This window comes from Terrapene carolina, unplaced genomic scaffold, assembly GCF_002925995.2.
Source record: "Terrapene carolina triunguis isolate 2854851 unplaced genomic scaffold, T_m_triunguis-2.0 Scaffold189, whole genome shotgun sequence".
In the NCBI taxonomy this organism is placed as follows: Eukaryota; Metazoa; Chordata; order Testudines; family Emydidae; genus Terrapene; species Terrapene triunguis.
The window spans coordinates 6,253,340-6,271,734 of record NW_020664540.1 but is presented as its reverse complement, the minus strand read 5'-3'; the positions used below and the strand labels follow the sequence as shown (position 1 = coordinate 6,271,734).

Genomic DNA, 18,395 nt, shown 5'->3' with positions numbered 1-18,395 from the left:
ATCAGGCAGCCTGTTATAGCTCCGATTTTCAGGGTGGAATCTGCTGCTCTAATCTACCCAAGGTGGCAGTGGTTCCCTAGGGACAGCTGTGCTCCTGGCACACCCTACCCCACCTCTGACACTCCTGCAACCAGGGCTGGGGGGAAAGGGCTTGGCACAGGAGTCAGGTACAAGAAGCTGGCCTTTGTTCTTAACTAGAACTAAATATGGAGACGTGGATAAAGTTATCCCAAGAAAGTCTGTCAATCCAAACTGGGATGCTGCAGTCATAAGAACATAACATAAGAATGGCCATACTGAGTCAGACCCAAGGTCTATTTAGCCCAGTATCCTGTCTTCTGACAGTGACCAATGCCAGGTGCCCAGAGGGAATGAACAGAACAGGTAATCATCAAGTGATCCATCCCGTCACCCATTCCCAGCTTCTGGCAAACAGAGACTAGTGACACCATCCCTGCTCATCTTGGCTAATAGCCATTGATGGACCTATCCTCCATGAATTTATCTAGTTCTTTTTTGAACCCTAGTCTTGGCCTTCACAACATCCTCTGGCAAAGAGTGCCACAGGTTGACTGTGCATTGTGTGAAGAAATACTTCCTTTTGTTTTTTTCAGTAAAGTGCAACCAGCAGTGAATGCAGCAAGGTGTGTAAGTTACCAATCAGTGCTTGAGGGCACCTCATAGGGAGGCCATTTGGTGGCATTTGTCCTTAACAAATAGATTGGCTTTAACCAGCGCTGCTGGAAGGTGAAGAGTAGGGGAGTAACAGGCAATATTTTGGAGAGCACATCTTTCACCCCTCCCCCAGGTAGTACTGCTCCTGTTCTGCCTCTCCTCTGACCCAGCACCCTTCTGTGGCTGTGTTCATGGTACATGATGCGCTCTGCTTAACTTCTGCCAGAGTTTGAGAGACTTTACTTTGACTTCTTCATTTGCCTTATGAACCAGTCCTCAGGTGACCTATGCTGAGTGGCAATCCTGATGCTAAACAAGGCTCCGGGGGCTGCTGCACGAAATATAGGCTTGCTGGGGGCCTGCTGTGTCATAAATAGGGCTTTTCATGGCTAAAGCATAAGCACATTTTACACAGAATACACTTCCCTAGCTTAACCACATCCCTTTTTGCTTTGAACTCCCTCACACCTACTATTGGGGTAATTTCAGCACTGGAGTAAGTAGGTGCATCTCTTCTAACTTAATTGGAATTGCACCTATCTGTTCCAAGACTGAATATAACTCTGTGCCTTTCTGAATTTAGAGGGCAACGTCCTGAGGTTCAACTGAATTGCACAGAGTGGGGCTGGGGTGCAAAAGAAGCTTAAAGTTCTTTCCCTAGATCCTGGTGTAGTGTTGTACAAGGCCGCTGTAATTTATGCTGGTTTGTGACAGGCCCAAAGGGTTGAAAATGTCCAAGTTATGGTGAAGGGGCATACTGGCCACACCCTTTTCTTTGGCCAGACCTCCTTTTTCCTGCAACGTGAGCCACAGTGGAGGGGAGCAGCAAAAGAGTATCAGGCTCGTTCTAATACTTAGGTAATCCTCTCTGAGCTGGTTAAACTGACTTCAGGGCTCAAATACCTGTGCTGTGGCCTGGAAAAGCTAGTCACAGCCCAATTTATGATATAGCAAGTTCCCAGCAAGCGCTAGGAAGAAAAATAAATCCCCCAAAATCAGCAGAACTGACTGTAACCAAGCAAAGGGAGCAAACCTGCAGTTAGAAAGTGTCATTTGTACTCTTTTACCTAATCTCTCTTCAGTATATTTATTGTTTGGGAGCTATTTAGCAGGCTATGATGGAGAAAGCTCCTCTTCTGATATCCACCCAGGTGGGAGACAGCAGGAAGTAGAACAAATTTATACAAATGGCTTTAACACCAAATGGCATGATAATTACACTTGAGAGTATTTCCACATTCCAGCTAATTAATCATTTTGCTAATTTTGATGATTAATTTTAATTAGAGATGGGACTTGTTTCCTTTATCTAAACTAGCTGCTAAAGTTAGCAGCAAAAACAACTAAACCCTAGTCCAAACACGGTTTTTGTACTGGTAGAACTATGTGGATTAGGGGTGTGGATTTTTTTATTTTTTTACCAGTATAGTTATACCAGGACACCCCCCCTAGTGTGGGTGTAGTTATACTGGTATAAAGGTGCTTTATATTCATATACCTCAGTCCCCTTCCTGTGTGGCATAAACACCTTTATATCAGTATAACAGTGTCCGTGCTAGCAGGGGTTGTACTGCTTTAAGTATACCCAACTTAGACTATCTCTGGTGGGTAGACAAGGCCTTACACCCGTCTATTTAAAATGAACAGCAATTCTGAAAGAAAATGCCAGTTTTAAAATGCTCCTATGACAATCTTTATTCAGTAACTAAACTAATAATGTACAGCTGCCCTTTTCTTATTCAGTACTTCACCAACCAGAGAGATGAGTTTGAGGGAACAAGGGAAAGCATTCTTGTGTGGCTCACAGAAATGGACCTTCAGCTGACAAATGTGGAACACTTCTCAGAGAGTAACTTTGATGACAAAATGCGGCAATTAAACGTATGTATCATTCAAAATAGCTGTTTTACAGAACAAAGATGATAATGTCAGTCTGTAGTCTATTGATAATGCCTGCCAGTTATCTGTGGGCTAATTTCATGACAACATACATTATGTCCATCAGATCATATTTGTTATAGGATCAGTAAACTTTAAAAAAATAATTGTACAATTCAACATAAAAAATACTTTCTATAAAATGTAAGTTCAGTATTCAGAGTCTTCAATTCTATCTTTCCATTCCCCCTTACAACGTAGTGTCAATGACAGTTATATTAAACTTGTTGAAAGATAGCTTAAATCTGGGTAAACATAAACAGCAATCACTAAAGAGCTATATACCTAAAATCAGAATTTAGAATCTGTTAGCCAACTTGAAGATAGGTCCAGTTCTGTAATATTATTATCTCCCATGAGGATTTTTAATATAATGTAGCATATTTGGGAGGTGTATTCTTTGAAAATTTCAATCACGCATATATATACTAGCTTTTGTGACATTCCTTCAGGAAGGTATTAATTCTTTGCTACATGAATAATTAAGTTGATTTTCCTTTCAGCAGTACTCTTCTGTCCTTCCCCCATAACACATTCTTGTTGTTCCACAGCATATATTCAGTTTATATATGTGCAAAGTTCAAAAGGTGACTTAGTGGCAAGGGGGACATGATGGTTCAAGTTACCTAAAGTCACTTGTTCAAGCTAATGGTGACCAGAAGTTTTTGCCATCTATTTCAATAGCAAAGATGGAATGCATTCAGGTTTTAGTGGCTAGGTCCCTACATCACAAATACAGTCATTGGTACCGGGGTGCTTACTGGAAGGCTTTGCGTAGGCATGAGGAATAGCCTACTCTTTCACACATTTGAGGTACATCAACTGGATAGTGTGGGCAAGTTTGAATTGCTATTGCCTGTGCTGTTCCTGTTGCATGGATGGAGAACTTCACTTTGTGCTAATTTCAATCAGCCCCTAAATTCACACAGTAAATTCACTCTCACAACTTTTACTAGCAAAACAAAAAACAAACCTTTACAGATGGTGGATAGAAAGCTATCTGCCAGAAGAAGATAGATGACTGTGCCCGTATTCAGATTCCTTTCACTTTACAATGCTAGAACAGAAGGACAGCCTCAAGCACAGGCAAGAAAGAAACACTGCTTAAGTAACCATTTCTTATGTATGTTCAATATAGGGTTTCCAACAGGAAATAACCCTAAACACCAATAAGATCGATCAGCTAATAGTTTTTGGAGAGCAGCTGATTCAGAAGAGTGAGCCTTTGGATGCTACCCTGATCGAAGATGAGTTGGAGGAACTGCATAGATACTGTCAGGAAGTGTTTGGACGAGTCTCTCGATTCCACCAAAGATTAACTTCCAGGCATCCTGTAAGGGATAAGTATGATCTTGCTGCTTTGGCAGAGTGTTGATATGAAAATGAAATACTCATTGCGTAGCAGTAGCTGAGTAGCAGCATGGTCTTAATGCAGGGGTGGGCAAACTACAGCCCGGGGCTGCATTCAGCCCTCCAGATGTTTTAATCTGGCCCTTGAGCTCCTGCTGGGGAGTGGGTTCCAGGGCTTGCCCCGCTCCAGCCGGGGAGCGGGATCCAGGGCTTGCCCCGCTCCAGCCGGGGAGCGGGGTCGGGGACTTGCCTTGCTCCGCGCGGCTCCCAGAAGCAGCAGTATGTCCCCCTTCCGGCTCCTATGCATAGGGGCAGCCAGGGGGCTCCGCAGGCTGCTCCCGAAGTGCCGCCCCCGCAGTTCCCATTGGCCAGGAACTACAGCCAATGTGAGCTTCAGGGGTGGCGCCTGCAGATGGGGCAGCGCGCAGAGCCGCCTGGCTGTGCCTCCGCGTAGGAGCCGGAGGGGTGGGACATGCCGCTGCTTCTGGGAGCTGCTTGAGATAGAGCACCCCAGAGCCTGCACCCCGACCCTCTCCCGTGCCCCAGCCCGCTACCCCACACCTGATTCCCCCTCCCGCCCTCCAGATCCCTCAGTCCTAGCCCAGAGCACCCTCCTGCACCTCCAACCCCTCAGCCCCACCCCAGAGCCCTCAATCCTAGCCCTCATCCCAACCCCCAATTTCGTGAGCATTCATGGCAAACCATACAATTTCTATACCTATATGTGGCCCTCGGGCCAAAAGGTTTGCCCATCCCGTCTTAAAGGATTGAGTGCAGAGGGGTCAGGAACTCCTCAGTAATCATTCCAGCTTTGCCACTCATTTTTTATTTGTCAAGAGACAAGACCAATCACAGGGATGTTGTGGGGCTTAATTAGTCAATAATGGTAAAGGGCTTGAAAATGTTCCATGCAGATTCTTGTACCAGTTATTATTCCTTTTATTAGCTTCCATAACATTCCATCAACATTTTCTTTTGGATAATCACAATAGATTTATTTGTGTCCCTGGTTTGTTCTTCACTTTCACTTGGGGGACTAACGCCAGTCTTTACTTGTCACTGGGAGCTATTAGCCAATGCTCAGTGAGTTTTGGCTCAAAAAGAAATACCATCTATTAAAAAGAACTTAATTAGCGGAGTAATGCTTCCCATTGTCCACCTGATGGTGCCACACTGGAACTGGCTACCCATTCTTGTTTGCAGAAGGGAGGCATCTCAGTGGTGATATGGGGAGGAGGGCTAAGTACTGTGCTGAGATAGAAGTTGTGGCTGCAGAAGAAAAGGAAGGGGAGAGAAGTGAGGATCAGTTTAAGAACATACGGCGGGGACAGACCATCACAGGCTGATGTCTGCCTGCCACAAAAATAATCTTCTGTATTTCTCCACCTCTTACTGCGTCACTTGTTAAGTGACCTAGATCTGTGTTCATTCATCACAATATAAAACAATTATTTTTAGGGGATAGAAGATGACAAAGATACATCTGAAAATGAGACAGATGCAGAAGACTCAAGAGAAATGCAAAATGATCCCTGGCATAAGAAGGCAATAAATGAGGTGCCTTCTTCTCAGCAGTCCCTTTGCCATCTTGTGTCCCCTGCACCAGCTCATGAAAGGTCAGGCTGTGAGACCCCTGTCAGTGTTGACTCCATCCCACTTGAATGGGATCACACAGGTGATGTAGGGGGCTCTTCCTCTCATGAGGATGAAGAAGAAGGAACATACTACAGTGCTCTCTCAGGTAAGAGCCAATAATCCCAGACATTTTTGTTTCAGTATAGCCACCTCCAAGACCCCTGAAGTGGCACCTGTTTGTTTGTTTGTTTTTTTTAAAATTTGTAATGGTACAAAAATGTGAGTTATTCAACTCTTCATCATATTGTCTGGACAAAAAGGATAGTTTTGTCTAAACCAAACAAAGTTTTGAATGCCCCCCAAATTCTTTGTTTTCTAAAAATGTCTGATGAAAATAGTAATGAAGTTTTTCCTTTCAGTCAGTCAATATTTCAGATGTTTCTATTTCATATTCAGTAAATATTGAATATTTGTCCAGTGAGGAAAATGACATTATTCTCTTTCAGATGTAGAAATCACTGAAAATCCTGAGGCATATCTTAAAATGACCACAAAAACTTTGAAAGCATCTTCTGGTAGGCACCTGCTAATGCATGTGTCTGAACATGGCAATCTCCCTGTGGCGCACGCTATATTCCTAAACCTGTTTCATATGTAACGTCTGATTTCCTGCCTTGTGTGGACACCATGTGCCATTGTGTCATGGTGTTTTTACGCTGCAGTAGAAACACATGTACATTACAAAGCATTCAAGAACATGCCATTTAGAATTTTCCTGTCAGATGCAGAGATGGTTAATGTGCATTTCATTATATTGATCCAAAATCTTTCAGCTCTTTCATGGTGGTTTGGTCTGGGTATTATTTTTTTTTCCTTGTTGATTGTAATCACCCATTTACTGAGACAGTAGTTTACTTTTGCAAGTAAAAGCAGCACTTTAACTATCGCTTATCATTTTGCATTGTGTGTGACAGCCTTGGGCATGCCATCCGTTAAATCCCAAATGAGCATTCACTATTCTCTTCCAGTCAGGACAGGTCTATTCTTAACTCACTTGTCATGCATTGCAGCAAAATGATAGTATCATGGGAATGGGAACTTCCCAAAACTACGGCGCAAACTTTTCTTTTCTTGTTTTAAATCATATTGCAGCCAAACATTTTCAGAAGAAAATAAAATGTCCCATAACTGCATGGCTGTCATTTCATTACCTTCTGGATTACTGTTGACATTTTGCAAATGTGCATGCTTTGCAAGGAAAGCTGCAGAACTGTCATTTTGATGCCATCACTTGGTGCCACATTCTTCAGAACACGTCTTAATTTATTTAAAAAGTAAATGTTTCACTACAGACTTGAGGGGCTCAGATTCAGGGTTTTTTAATTTATTTTATTTTTTTATGTGGCAGGAAAATCCATTTCAGAAGCTCTTACATGGCATTCCCCGGATAGCCCAGCCTGCAGAAAACATCAATACCACCAGGCAGAGATGGTGAGAAATGTGCAGTCTGGCAGCCCAGAGACAAGTACCCCATATAAACCAGGCTATGTGAGTTCCAGATCTGTGGACATTAATTCTAAGCAATTAAAGATTAATTAATTCCTGGAGACTCCAGGACAATCTTAGAAACTCTAGGTTCAAAGTATCCTTTCCCAGCATGCAGGCTGGAAGAGGGGAAGGGGTCTGCCTAAACACAGCCTGCTACTCCTCCCATTTCTGGTCATTCAAAGAGCTGCCCTGATGGCAAAGAGGGAATTGCCAGGGTGACTGTGCCCAAGGCAGCGGGGAAGCCAGAAGAGAGCTCATTCTTAGTGGTTGGTTTCCAGCAGTAGTGAAACTGGCCTGCTGCGCCTTTATTAAGTGTAACTCTCAAAAACCTACACCCTACCACCTTTTATACTAATGTGCATGCAACTTGAAGGTTCATGGGCATTCACAGCATGTGAGTTTAATAAACCTATGAAATAATTCTAGGTTAAACCGCTAGTGTCTGCAAGCAGTGGGAGCACGGACAGTGTGAAAGAAGTATCTGCTATATTGAATGATGAAGAGCCCCAAAATGAACAGGGGCTTGTGAGGATTGCAGCTGCAGAGAAGCAATCAGGTACAGGTAAAGATAAACAATGTAAAGAAATGATTAATGGCTGTTCTGAAATGGTTTATTATGTGACTCACAAGTTAACAAAGCAAAGACAACATGACAGTTCACTTACATTGAGAAGAGATGTACTACTGCTCTCCGAAAGGATGGATTTTGCTAACATTTGCTAAGCCTTCTTCTCACTTGACATTGTCTGACTGGTGTTTATTGCTGAATTCTCAGCCCTACTACTCAAGAGTTTCAGACTCATCATATACTTGACTTTTGTCTCCTTACTGATAAAAGTGAAATTGTTCCCATTCGTTTCAGAGAGGTTCTAGCCACTTCAAGGGATTTTTAATCAGACTGTGAAAATTCTTCACTGAAGCCAAGAAGTATGTTACTTTGACTAAAACAAGATTGGCATAACTTGTTTTCTCAGTAACCTATACTCCAACCATTAAGGCAATAATGGTATATTACAGCTCCCATTTACATAAGCTCTTGATTAACCAAGGCTTGGTAATGTTTGCTACATTTTTCACTGTAGAGCAGGTCCATACTAAGAACAGAGACAGTTGAGCGGGCTCCCTTAACCTTACAAGACCGTGTTTTCTGGTCTCAGGTGTTTTCCGAGACCTTCATAAGATCAGGTGTGTACCATAATTACAAACCTCCAGTTTGTGACAGTGATAAATTGCAGCTATACCAACCATTTTATGCGGTGACTGCATCAGTTCTCACACTTTGACCAGCATCAAGCCAGGTCACTGTGTGGATGGTAGATCTCCAAGGCAGACCTATGTGCTATGGGAAGTGATGTTGGTGATTGAGTGGTTTGGCACTCTTTCTTCTCAGTCAGCACAGAAGCAATACCCCAACATGGTTTTATGTAGCACGATGCTGCCGGAAATGCCTCTTTCAGATGATACATAAAACTTGGCCACTTGTATTTACTTTGGTGGTTAATCCTGTTGTTTTTGCCAAATTCAGTCTGGATAATTACATTCTACCTTTCTATATTTCTTCTGTATTTTTGTCTCAATAAAGTTTTCCTCACTTACTGTAGAAAAAATTCCTGTGTAGTGTTACTATTTTCCAAATAATTGTCAGGTAACCTGTATAGGTTGTATATCTAGTTGTAAAGCTGACTTTTCAGGATACAAGTAGTACATTATAATAATGTTATTATGATATTTCTATACAAGGTGTTGCAGGGCAGATATACCTGTCAGCCCCTTGGGCCAGTATGGCCCCACAGCCTAAGTCACTAAGACAGGCCTGGGGTTCAGGACAGAAAGGCCTAAGGCTGAAGTCTTAAGTAGCCGCCTTCCTTCCCAGGGCAGTATGGCCCAATGGCCAGAGTCAGTAGGGCTGTCCTGGGGTTCAGGACATAGGACCTAGTGGCCAAAGTCTAGGTAGCCGCCTTTCTTCCCAGGGCTGTATGGCCCAATTCACCTCCCTGCACGTCGGCGGTGTCCACGGTAGGTCAGATGGAGTAGGGGGACCTGGGCCTACCCTTCACCCAGTCCCGACCCAGGACCCGAGGGAACTGATACCTCGCTACTCAGTCTCAGTCACCCATCACTACCGCCCCTTCCCTGGGTCGTTTCCTACCCCTTCTTCCAAGGCAGGGGATCCCTCGGCAATCGTTGCCTTGGCAGTCAGCTGGGGTTTGGTAGAGGCACTAACCTGGCTGGCGTTGGCATCTGGTGACTCCTGCACTCTCCCAGCAGGAGCCTGCAGCACAATTAACAGATGATCAGCCTAGACTCAGCTGAGCTGCTCCCTCTTATACTGTGGTTCCAGTTGGAGCATGCCCAGCATGGGTGAGGGGGCTTGGCTTCCCTGGACCAGAGCATGGGATTAACCTCCTCCGGCCCAGTGCAGGACTGATACACCCCATCACACAAAGGAAGAGAATATCTGGTCAGAAACTGATTGCAGAATGGGTTCTTTAGAAACGCTAAACTTGATAGTTTGTAAAGAATATTCTGTTCTATTTTAAATAATATTCACATTATTGGTGTGTTAAAGCATTTCTTGGTATATCACTGTAGGTGTTATTGAGAGATGGGAGCTCATACAAGCTCAGGACCTAAGAAATAAACTTAGAATGAAACAGAATTTGCAGCAATGGCAACAACTGAACTCTGATCTCAGTGATATTACCGCTTGGCTGGATAAAACTGAAGAAGAGCTGGAAGAATTACAGAAAGCAAAGCCTGCAACCAATATGCATACAATGGAACAAAGAGTAAAGAAACTGAAAGTAAGTTATCATATACCGAGAAGTGAGGTTTTAAGAATGTCATTACTATTTAAAAGACTTGTTTCTCTGAGCAAATAGTCTTTTTTTCTTATAATTTGTGAATACTATATTAACAATAAAGTTTTTTAGACTGTTACCATCCACCTGTATGTGAGATTCCTATCCTAATGTGTGCAGATTTGTATGCACAATTCCTGATAATTGCACTGGGTATTCTGCATCTCCCAGCAAACTGAGGGGATCAACTAGCCCCAGAAACTGGACACTTTGTGTAGTTCTTCTAATGGATTATTTCAAAAGGTGGAATCATACCTCAGTTATCAGATATTGACTTCTGTTGCGGTGAACATCAAGATTTATTAATCAAATATGCAGAATAAATTCATTATCTCCGTTAATATTAGGTTAGGAAAGAGAACAATATTTAATTTGAGACACAATAAAAATTGGCATTCACCAGAACATGAAGTGCGGGTTGCGACACTATTTTGAGGATTCTCTTAAATCTTAAAAGTTAAGCTGGGCTGAGCCAGGTCTGTACTTGGATGGGTGATATGCAAGAAATTGCTAGATTCTTCCAATTTCTAGCTGCCACTCCTCCCTGTAAGGCAGTGCTGGACCCTTGATTTCAGCCTGGTGTTAGGGGGCACTATATTGCTGAAGGTGGTGTTTTTTTTCGTTTGTTTGTTTTGATGAGATATAATTTAGATTATAAGCTTCTTGGGACAGGACCCATTGCCATCACCTTTGTTCTGTCCAGGCAGTACCACAATCATTTAATAACTGTAAAATCAAGGTCCTGAAAACTTGTAAATACTATCGAGCTTCTAATAGAATGTAGAATTTTTAACATCCAGGTCCTTGCAAAATTCTACCTTATGCAATTACTTTATTGTTCCTTCAATTGCCAATGGGTATTCAACTTCAAGAAATTGGGAAATTCTGCCTTAAAAGTCTTCCCTAGAAATATCTGGAAAATGCTTTTTCAGATCCAGTGACTCCCTGAAATATTTGTGATTTCTTAGTTTGTGGAGGATTGTTTTAAATGGACAATAAAAGGTATTGATAATTCACTGAGGGTTCTAATCGGCTTCTTTCTTCAGGACATGCTTAAAGCCTTTGATAACTACAAGGCTTTAGTGTTCTCCGTTAATCAGAGCAGCAAAGACTTCCAGCAAACAGATAGCACTGAATCCAAAGAGCTTCAAAACAGACTTCGACAAGTGAATTTGCGCTGGGAGAAAGTATCTCATTCAATGGACAACTGGAGAAGGGGTTTACAACAAACCCTAATGCAGTGCCAGGTAAATAGAGCAAACATTTGTCTTGTAACACTTCGAATGAGAGTTTATTTGTAATGAGCTGATATAAGTAGATCAGAGGACACAGTATGGCAGTTGCAGGAATATCAGGAGTTCCTTTGAATTTTTTCTCAGATTATAGATTTCTTTGAATGTGTGCCCTTTTTTATGCACAGGATAACCACACTAGTAGTAATTAGCACTTACACTATTTTTCATAGAATCTTAGAAATGTAGAGCTGGAAGGGACTTGAGAGGTTATCTAATCTCTTCCCTTTCCTTCCTCCTTCCTACCCCCGTCCCTCCTGGCCGCACGGTGAGGCAGAACCAAGTAAACCTAGAGTCTTAGGCAATGAGAGGGATTCCACAACCTCCTTTGGAAGCCTATCCCTGAACTGAACTGTTCTTATAGTTAGACAGTGGTTTTTTTTTTTTAATGTTTAACCTAATTCTTCCTTGCAGCAGATTAATCAGGTTACTTGTCCTACCTTTAGTGGAGAACAATTGATCACCATCCTCTTTATAACAGCTCTTAACATATTTGAAGACTTACCGTGTTTAAAGGAATCCACACAACATGCCTGAGAAGTAGCTCTGCCTTATTTCCCTTGTTTTATAGATGACATGGCACAATTGAAGAAGAGAAGTTAAATCACTTGCTTAAAGCCACAGAAGGAGCTGATAGAGTTAGGACCACTAGTCTGAGCTGTTAACTGTAGTTTTAGCACAGGATGACTAGTCATCTTTTTGAGTAACCCTCTAATTTACAACAAACCTAAGTAAAAATACTTGGTCAACTGTTTCAGTGTATAATAACAGAGCAAGAGTGGTTGGTTGATTTTATTACAATACTCCAGGCACACATTCTTGTAACCCTTTACTTGTTTCTTCAGGATTTCCATGAACTGAGTCAGAAACTACTCTTGGGACTAGCAAGTGCTGAAAGTCGAAGACATAATGCACAATTCACTGATCCAAATGCTGACCCCCATACAATACTGGAGTGCCAAAAAGAATTAATGGTATGTAATGTGTTGGTTACCGAGTCAAGGTATGAGAATAACATGCAAGTTATTTCCACAAAAATAAAAAGTAATATAGTTATTTCTAAAAAATGGTTGTTTGAAAGGAAGCAGGTACAGTTTGGGGATATTTCATTTATACATAAATGGATTTGTGGCTTTATGAATTGGTTGACTAATAAATCTAGCTGAAGCTAAATATGTTCGTGAGTACTTAATCTATTCACAAACAGTACCCCTAAGGTCCAGGACTGAGTGCACCAGGTTGTGTTAAAGTATGATGAGGTTATGAATAATCTTTCCCACAAAACCCTGCAATTACACCTAAATCCTAGTCTGCAACACCCTCTGTGAATTGTTCCTTTTGGATCATCAGTCATGCTGCATTGTTCACTGGAGCTGTTGTAGAAATAAAATTAATTCATCTTGTTATGAAATTATAATCCTCCCATACGTTTAGAGCAATTAGTTATACTGATTGTTATATTTCAAACCATTTCCTTTTTAAGCAACTGGAGAAAGAGCTGTTGGAACAACAGCTTCAAGTAAACGCTCTACAGGAAATCTCCACCTACCTTCTGGTTAAATCAGATGGGGAAGATTATATTGAAGCTGATGAGAAAATACATGTAATTGGAAAGAAACTGAAACAGCTTCTTGAACAGGTTTCACATGACTTAAAAACTTCACAAGGAAACGTGGTGAGTCAGGGGTATGATTTTTAAACTTGATTTTTTTATATTTTGGGCTGGTTTTGCAGCACTGGTTCTTGTATCCTTTATTATCATAGCACTTGTTAATAATCAAGAGTAGAAAATCAGGTTGATTTAAAACTTGTATGTATTTAGAGCTCCTTATTGCCTTATCAAATATGAGCAATTATTGGGATAAGAAAAGAGAGAGAGAGAGAGAGAGAGAGAGAGAGTGTGTGTGAGTGTGTGTGTGTGTACACGTACGTAACCCCTACATGTTGTATGGTCATCAATCAATATTAGATATACCCTGTCTTATGCCTCAGTGGGCTTGAATTAGACCAGTATGGCTTACTGACATGTTTTCAAGCTAATATATCAGCACATATCTGCCTCTCATGCTTTCTGTTCCTTCCAAAGCTGTTTCTCACAACTGCACAGGATAAAACAAGTATCCTAAGCCATGGGTGCTTAGCACTGGAACTGTTTGTTGTTCACAAGCTGACTGCCATCCATATAAACACATGGATAATTTTTTAAAGATAGCCCTATACAACATGTTGCAGTTTTTATGTTGATGCTTTATGTATACACATTTTAGGGGTGCGTGGTTTGTTTTTTAGGACATCAGTGCATTTCTGACAGCAGCAGATGACTTGGATTCTGGAGGTTATCATCCACTAGTAGCAAACTCCAGCCTACAGGAAACGGCAAGAACTTTTTTTAATGAAATGCCTATTTTTCTAAGATTTTTGCTGTCTTTTCACCCCACCTCCCCTTGAATTGAATCTGTACTTTAGCCTCAAACCTCTTGAAACATGCTCATTTTTAGTTATGAGAAAGTTTACATTTTAATGTCCTAGAGCTGGGTAATAATAAATGTTTATCTTAACAGGTTGGTGTAAGGAGAACTTCAGAAGGCAAGAGCAACAGTGTCAGGTAGCACATTATTTTTGGTAGAAATGTAGAGTATGTTTTAAAATAAAGAGAGTAGGCAAGGCTGATGGCTTGGTGCCAGTGTATTGTACTGCCAAATGGCAAACAAATGTGGGGAGACTCTGCTACTAATGCAGGGGTTGGCAACCTACGGCACAGCACGCGAGCCGATTCTGAATGGCACGCTGCCTGCTGGTGAGAGGAGGAGGGGCGGAGGGGCCGGAAAGCGCCATGCTGGGGGAAGAAGCAGGGGAAGAGGGAAGCTTGGCTGCCGCAGGACCAAGCTTCTGGCTCCTGCCCCTGCAGGGGAGAGCGGTGGGGGGGGGTCCCGGCCCCCCGCCCCACTCAGCCCCACCGCTCTCCCCTGCGGGGGCAGGAAGCAGAAGCTTGGTCCTGCGGCAGCCAAGTTTCCCTCCTCCCCCGCTTTTTCCCACAGCGTCGTGCATTCCGGCCCCTCTGCCCCTCCTCCTGCCGGGATGGCCCTTGCGAGGGGGAGGGGGAAGAGCGGCGGGCTGCACACAGCTCCTTAGAGCAGGCAGAGAGAGGTAGGGACGGGCCTGGGGGTGGAACAGGGCATATCCCTCCTAGGCCCCTGCCATGAGCCGCTCAGGGCAGGGGGCTGGGAGCACCCCCACGAGCCGAGCACCCCAGCCCTCTGCCCTGCACCTCCACACACACCCCAGCCCTCTGCCCTGACCTCGAGTCGCCCCCAACACCCAGCCTTCTGCCCTGCACCCCCCACACACCCAGCCTTCTGCCCTGACCTCCCCACGCACACTCAGCCTTCTGCCCTGCACCTCCATATCCCAGCCTTCTACCCTGCACCCCCCACACCCAGCCGTCTGCCCTGCACCTCCACACACCCCCAGCCGTCTGCGCTGAACCCCCCCACACCCAGCCTTTTGCCCTGCACCTCCACCCCGCCCCAGCTCTCTGCCCTGACCTCAAGTCCCCCCCAACACCCAGCCTTCTGCCCTGCACCTCCACACACACCCCAGCCCTCTGCCCTGACCTCGAGTCGCCCTGCTCAGCCCACTGCAGGCCTAGGTGAACAGAACCCCAGGCTGGCAGTGGGCTGAGCAGGCTGGCGGCTTAAGATCAGCATTTTAATTTAATTTTAAAGGAAGCTTCTTAAACATTTTGAAAACCTTGTTTACTTTACATAACAATAGTTTAGTTATATAATTTAGACTTAGAGAGACCTTCTAAAAAACGTTAACATGTATTACCGGCACGCGAAACCTTAAATTAAAGAGAATAAATGAAGACTCGGCACACCACTTCTGAAAGGTTGCCTACCCCTGTCCTAATGGGTCTGTACACATTATGGAGGCAATGTATCTGGATTCATGGCTGACTTCACTATTTCCCCCAGATACCAACGTGAGGATACAGTGGTGTTACATAGAAGTAGCACCTTCCTTTGTGTCTGCTTAGCCCCTACAAACCCTCTGTTTCACTATAGTGTTGCACTTTTCTGGGAACTTTTCCCCAGTGTGCCCTTTTGGAGGTTGGCCCCTTTACAACTGGCAGAGACAAGGAGCTGCAGCCTTAATTTTTCTTCTCTTATTCCTGAGGTGAGGGCATATTCTCACACCTCATGCACCTGCAGGGATTACAGCTTTTGTAGGGCTGGACAAATCAGCCACCACTGCAGCCAAGTGTGGGTGGTAGGATAAGGGTAAATGGGTTAAAGATACATCCTGCATTACAGGGTGAGGAAATGTCACAATGTGAGGCCTAGCCTTCTATCAGGGAGAGAGCCCATGCAGATACATTAGGCTCTTGAAAACTAAGATATTGTTTAAAAAACTGACTCCAGTAACCCTATGCAAAATGCAGGTGTTACCTTAACCTATTAACACACAGTGCTTGTTCCTAAAGCAGGGGTGGGCAAACTTTTTGGCCTGAGGGCCACATCTGGGTATAGAAATTGTATGGCGGGCCATGAATGCTCACGAAATTGGGGTTCCGGAGGGAGTGAGGGCTCTGGGGTGGGGCCAGAAATGAGGAGTTCAGGGTGTGGCAGGGGGCTGAAGGCTGCAGCTGGGGATGTAGGCTTTGGGGTGGGGCTGGGGTGCAGGAGGGGGATCAGGGCTGGGGCAGGCGGTTGAGGCATGGGAGGGGTTCAGGGGTGCAGGCTCTGGGCAGCGCTTACCTCACGCAGCTCCTGGAAGCAGCGACACGTCCCCCCTCCGGCTCCTAGGCAGAGGTGCGGCCAGGCAGCTCTGCACGCTACCCTGTCCACAGGTGTTGCCCGCGCAGCTCCCATACGCCACAGTTCCCGCACAACGGGAGCTGCAGGGGCAGCACGCGGAGCCCCCTGGCTGACCCTAAATGTAGGAGCTGGAGTGGGGACATGCTGCTGCTTCCAGGAGCTGTGACAGGTGTGCGTGGAGCAGCCTCTGACCCCCAGCAGGAGCTTGAGTGCCGGATTAAATCGGCTGGCAGGCTGGATGTGGTCCGCAGGCCGTAGTTTGCCCACCCCTGTCCTAAAGGCTAAATAATTACATTAAAATCTTTTGGGAGATTTTCCTTATGTATTAGACTCTGTCTACTAGGTATTACAACAAACAACATTCTCCCCACTCTTCTTTAAACTAGATTTAAGTGCGTTTCACATCTAAAGCAGTCTCTGTTCCAGTAAGTGAAGGCTGCCTTCCTTAAAGGGGGGAGGAGAGGGTTAATGTAATGGTGCAGAAATAGAGGGCATGCATGACAGTGTGTGTGCAACATGCTAGTTACTTTGTTTTTAACATTTCCCCCTATCGAAATATCTGATATCCTTTATTTACAGAATGGAAAACCAGCCTGAAACCACTCAAGCAATTTCCAGCCCCCAATCCTTCTTTTATCGTGTATTAAGAGCAGCTTTACCCCTGCAGTTCCTCTTCCTTTTGCTTCTGCTTCTGGCCTGCATGATCCCATCCTCAGAGGAAGACTACAGCTGCACACAAGTGAACAACTTTGCCCGCTCTTTCTATCCCATGCTGAGATATACCAATGGACCTCCACCAACCTAGAAAGTGTCCCATCACTCTACAATATACCAAAACACGTTGTCTCACGGGTGCTTATTTTCATGCTGCTTCTATCAAACAGTGCATTCATGTACTTAAATATAGAAAGTTCCATATTGTTTCACATTTTGACCCTCTCTGCTGTGGTTTCCTGACACTAGCCACTAATGCACCTGTTTCCTGGGTGCCACAGCAAGAGTCTGTGTACTACCACTGAAATATAAGTGAGGCATTATTTAAATAACCTCCTTCCAATGCATAGCAGGGAAGGGAACATATTAAACCTCACAAGATCTTTTCAGAATTTCAGTTTTTTTGGTGAGTAATACAGCATTAATTGTTTGTACAGAAAATGAACTTTTTCTATAGATTTTTTTAAACTCTATAAGCAACATAACTTTGATGCACTAGATACAAGCATTTTATAAATACAGTCCTCATAACGTGGAAGGTCCACAAAACACAAGTTGACAGACTAATAATGGGACATTAGTTACAGACACTAGGGTAATGCAATGTTAAACACTAATGGTCTGGGTCATGGTTTAATATGTCAATAGCAATCTTAAGTGCATGCACATATCATTGGCAACAATTTGCATCTTCGGGTACTGTGGTAAACTGAAACAGATTTAAATCTGATATTTTTGTTATACTGGACTTTATTCATACAACACTTTCAGTGAAAACGATACATATTTTATGTGCAAAGAGTTAGGACTGCTGTGTTGTAGTTGGATGTGTCTTTTTTATACTATGTTTTAAATAAGAATTGATTATATTGCATGGAAGTGGTTTATATTGTGCATATTTTCTAAATGAAAATAATTATGATGTGGATTATACACTATATGTATACATATGTAAACAGACTTTTTAATCAAAGATTTTTGGTTTAATAATCTTCTGAATAATGTACAGTATGCCAAAAGAGATTTTTATAAGTTAACTTTAAGACTCTTCACATTTAAAGTGAAGCTAAAACTTCAGGTGATGATATGAGAAAAAGTTTTAGTAGAATATGTTTGGTGGAGGTACAGTTAACATTTTTCTCATTAAAATTCTGCTGATGGTTGCAGTGACTGAATCCTTTATCTACTGGACTTGATGCTTATAAATGAACGTGTGAAGCAAAATGCTTCATGGATTGACTACAACTGAGTCAATCCAAAATGCTTTAGAAACTAAATGGGGTGCAGCAATTTGCAAATAAGGACACTCCATAACTGGTCCACTATTTTCCTTGCAGGAAAACTCAGAAATAGGTTATTTGCCATTGTATAGCTCAACAGTCTTCCCCCAACCCCCACTCATCCCTACAAGAGGAGTAAATTCAACAATTTAGTGCCCCCCCTCAAGACCATTGTCTTGAAATACCTTCACAACCTCAAAGCAATTTCTATGAACTTCCCCATTATACCTCACTCTTAAAGAAAAGGGGGAAGTGTACAGCGAGGGAACTCCATCCAGATGGCAAAAAAAAGCCCTTGCTGCAGTGCTAATAATCTTCATTCCTGGCTGCGCTGTAGGACAG

At 43.3% G+C, this 18,395-nt stretch overlaps 1 protein-coding gene across 1 annotated transcript in view; it reads left to right on the top strand.

The window, feature by feature from the left end:
- SYNE2 (spectrin repeat containing nuclear envelope protein 2) overlaps positions 1-17,948 on the top strand; it is a 199,090-nt gene extending 181,142 nt beyond the window's left edge. The window contains exons 90-102 of the mRNA XM_026654293.1: positions 2,419-2,556; positions 3,752-3,946; positions 5,422-5,704; positions 6,045-6,113; positions 6,947-7,086; positions 7,513-7,642; positions 9,679-9,890; positions 10,994-11,194; positions 12,085-12,213; positions 12,723-12,914; positions 13,529-13,615; positions 13,801-13,844; positions 16,639-17,948. Of these exons, the coding sequence (XP_026510078.1) occupies positions 2,419-2,556; positions 3,752-3,946; positions 5,422-5,704; positions 6,045-6,113; positions 6,947-7,086; positions 7,513-7,642; positions 9,679-9,890; positions 10,994-11,194; positions 12,085-12,213; positions 12,723-12,914; positions 13,529-13,615; positions 13,801-13,844; positions 16,639-16,864 (2,046 nt within the window). The 3' untranslated portion in view covers positions 16,865-17,948. The remainder of the gene's footprint in view (positions 1-2,418; positions 2,557-3,751; positions 3,947-5,421; positions 5,705-6,044; positions 6,114-6,946; positions 7,087-7,512; positions 7,643-9,678; positions 9,891-10,993; positions 11,195-12,084; positions 12,214-12,722; positions 12,915-13,528; positions 13,616-13,800; positions 13,845-16,638) is intronic.
- The last annotated feature ends 447 nt before the right edge of the window (positions 17,949-18,395 follow it).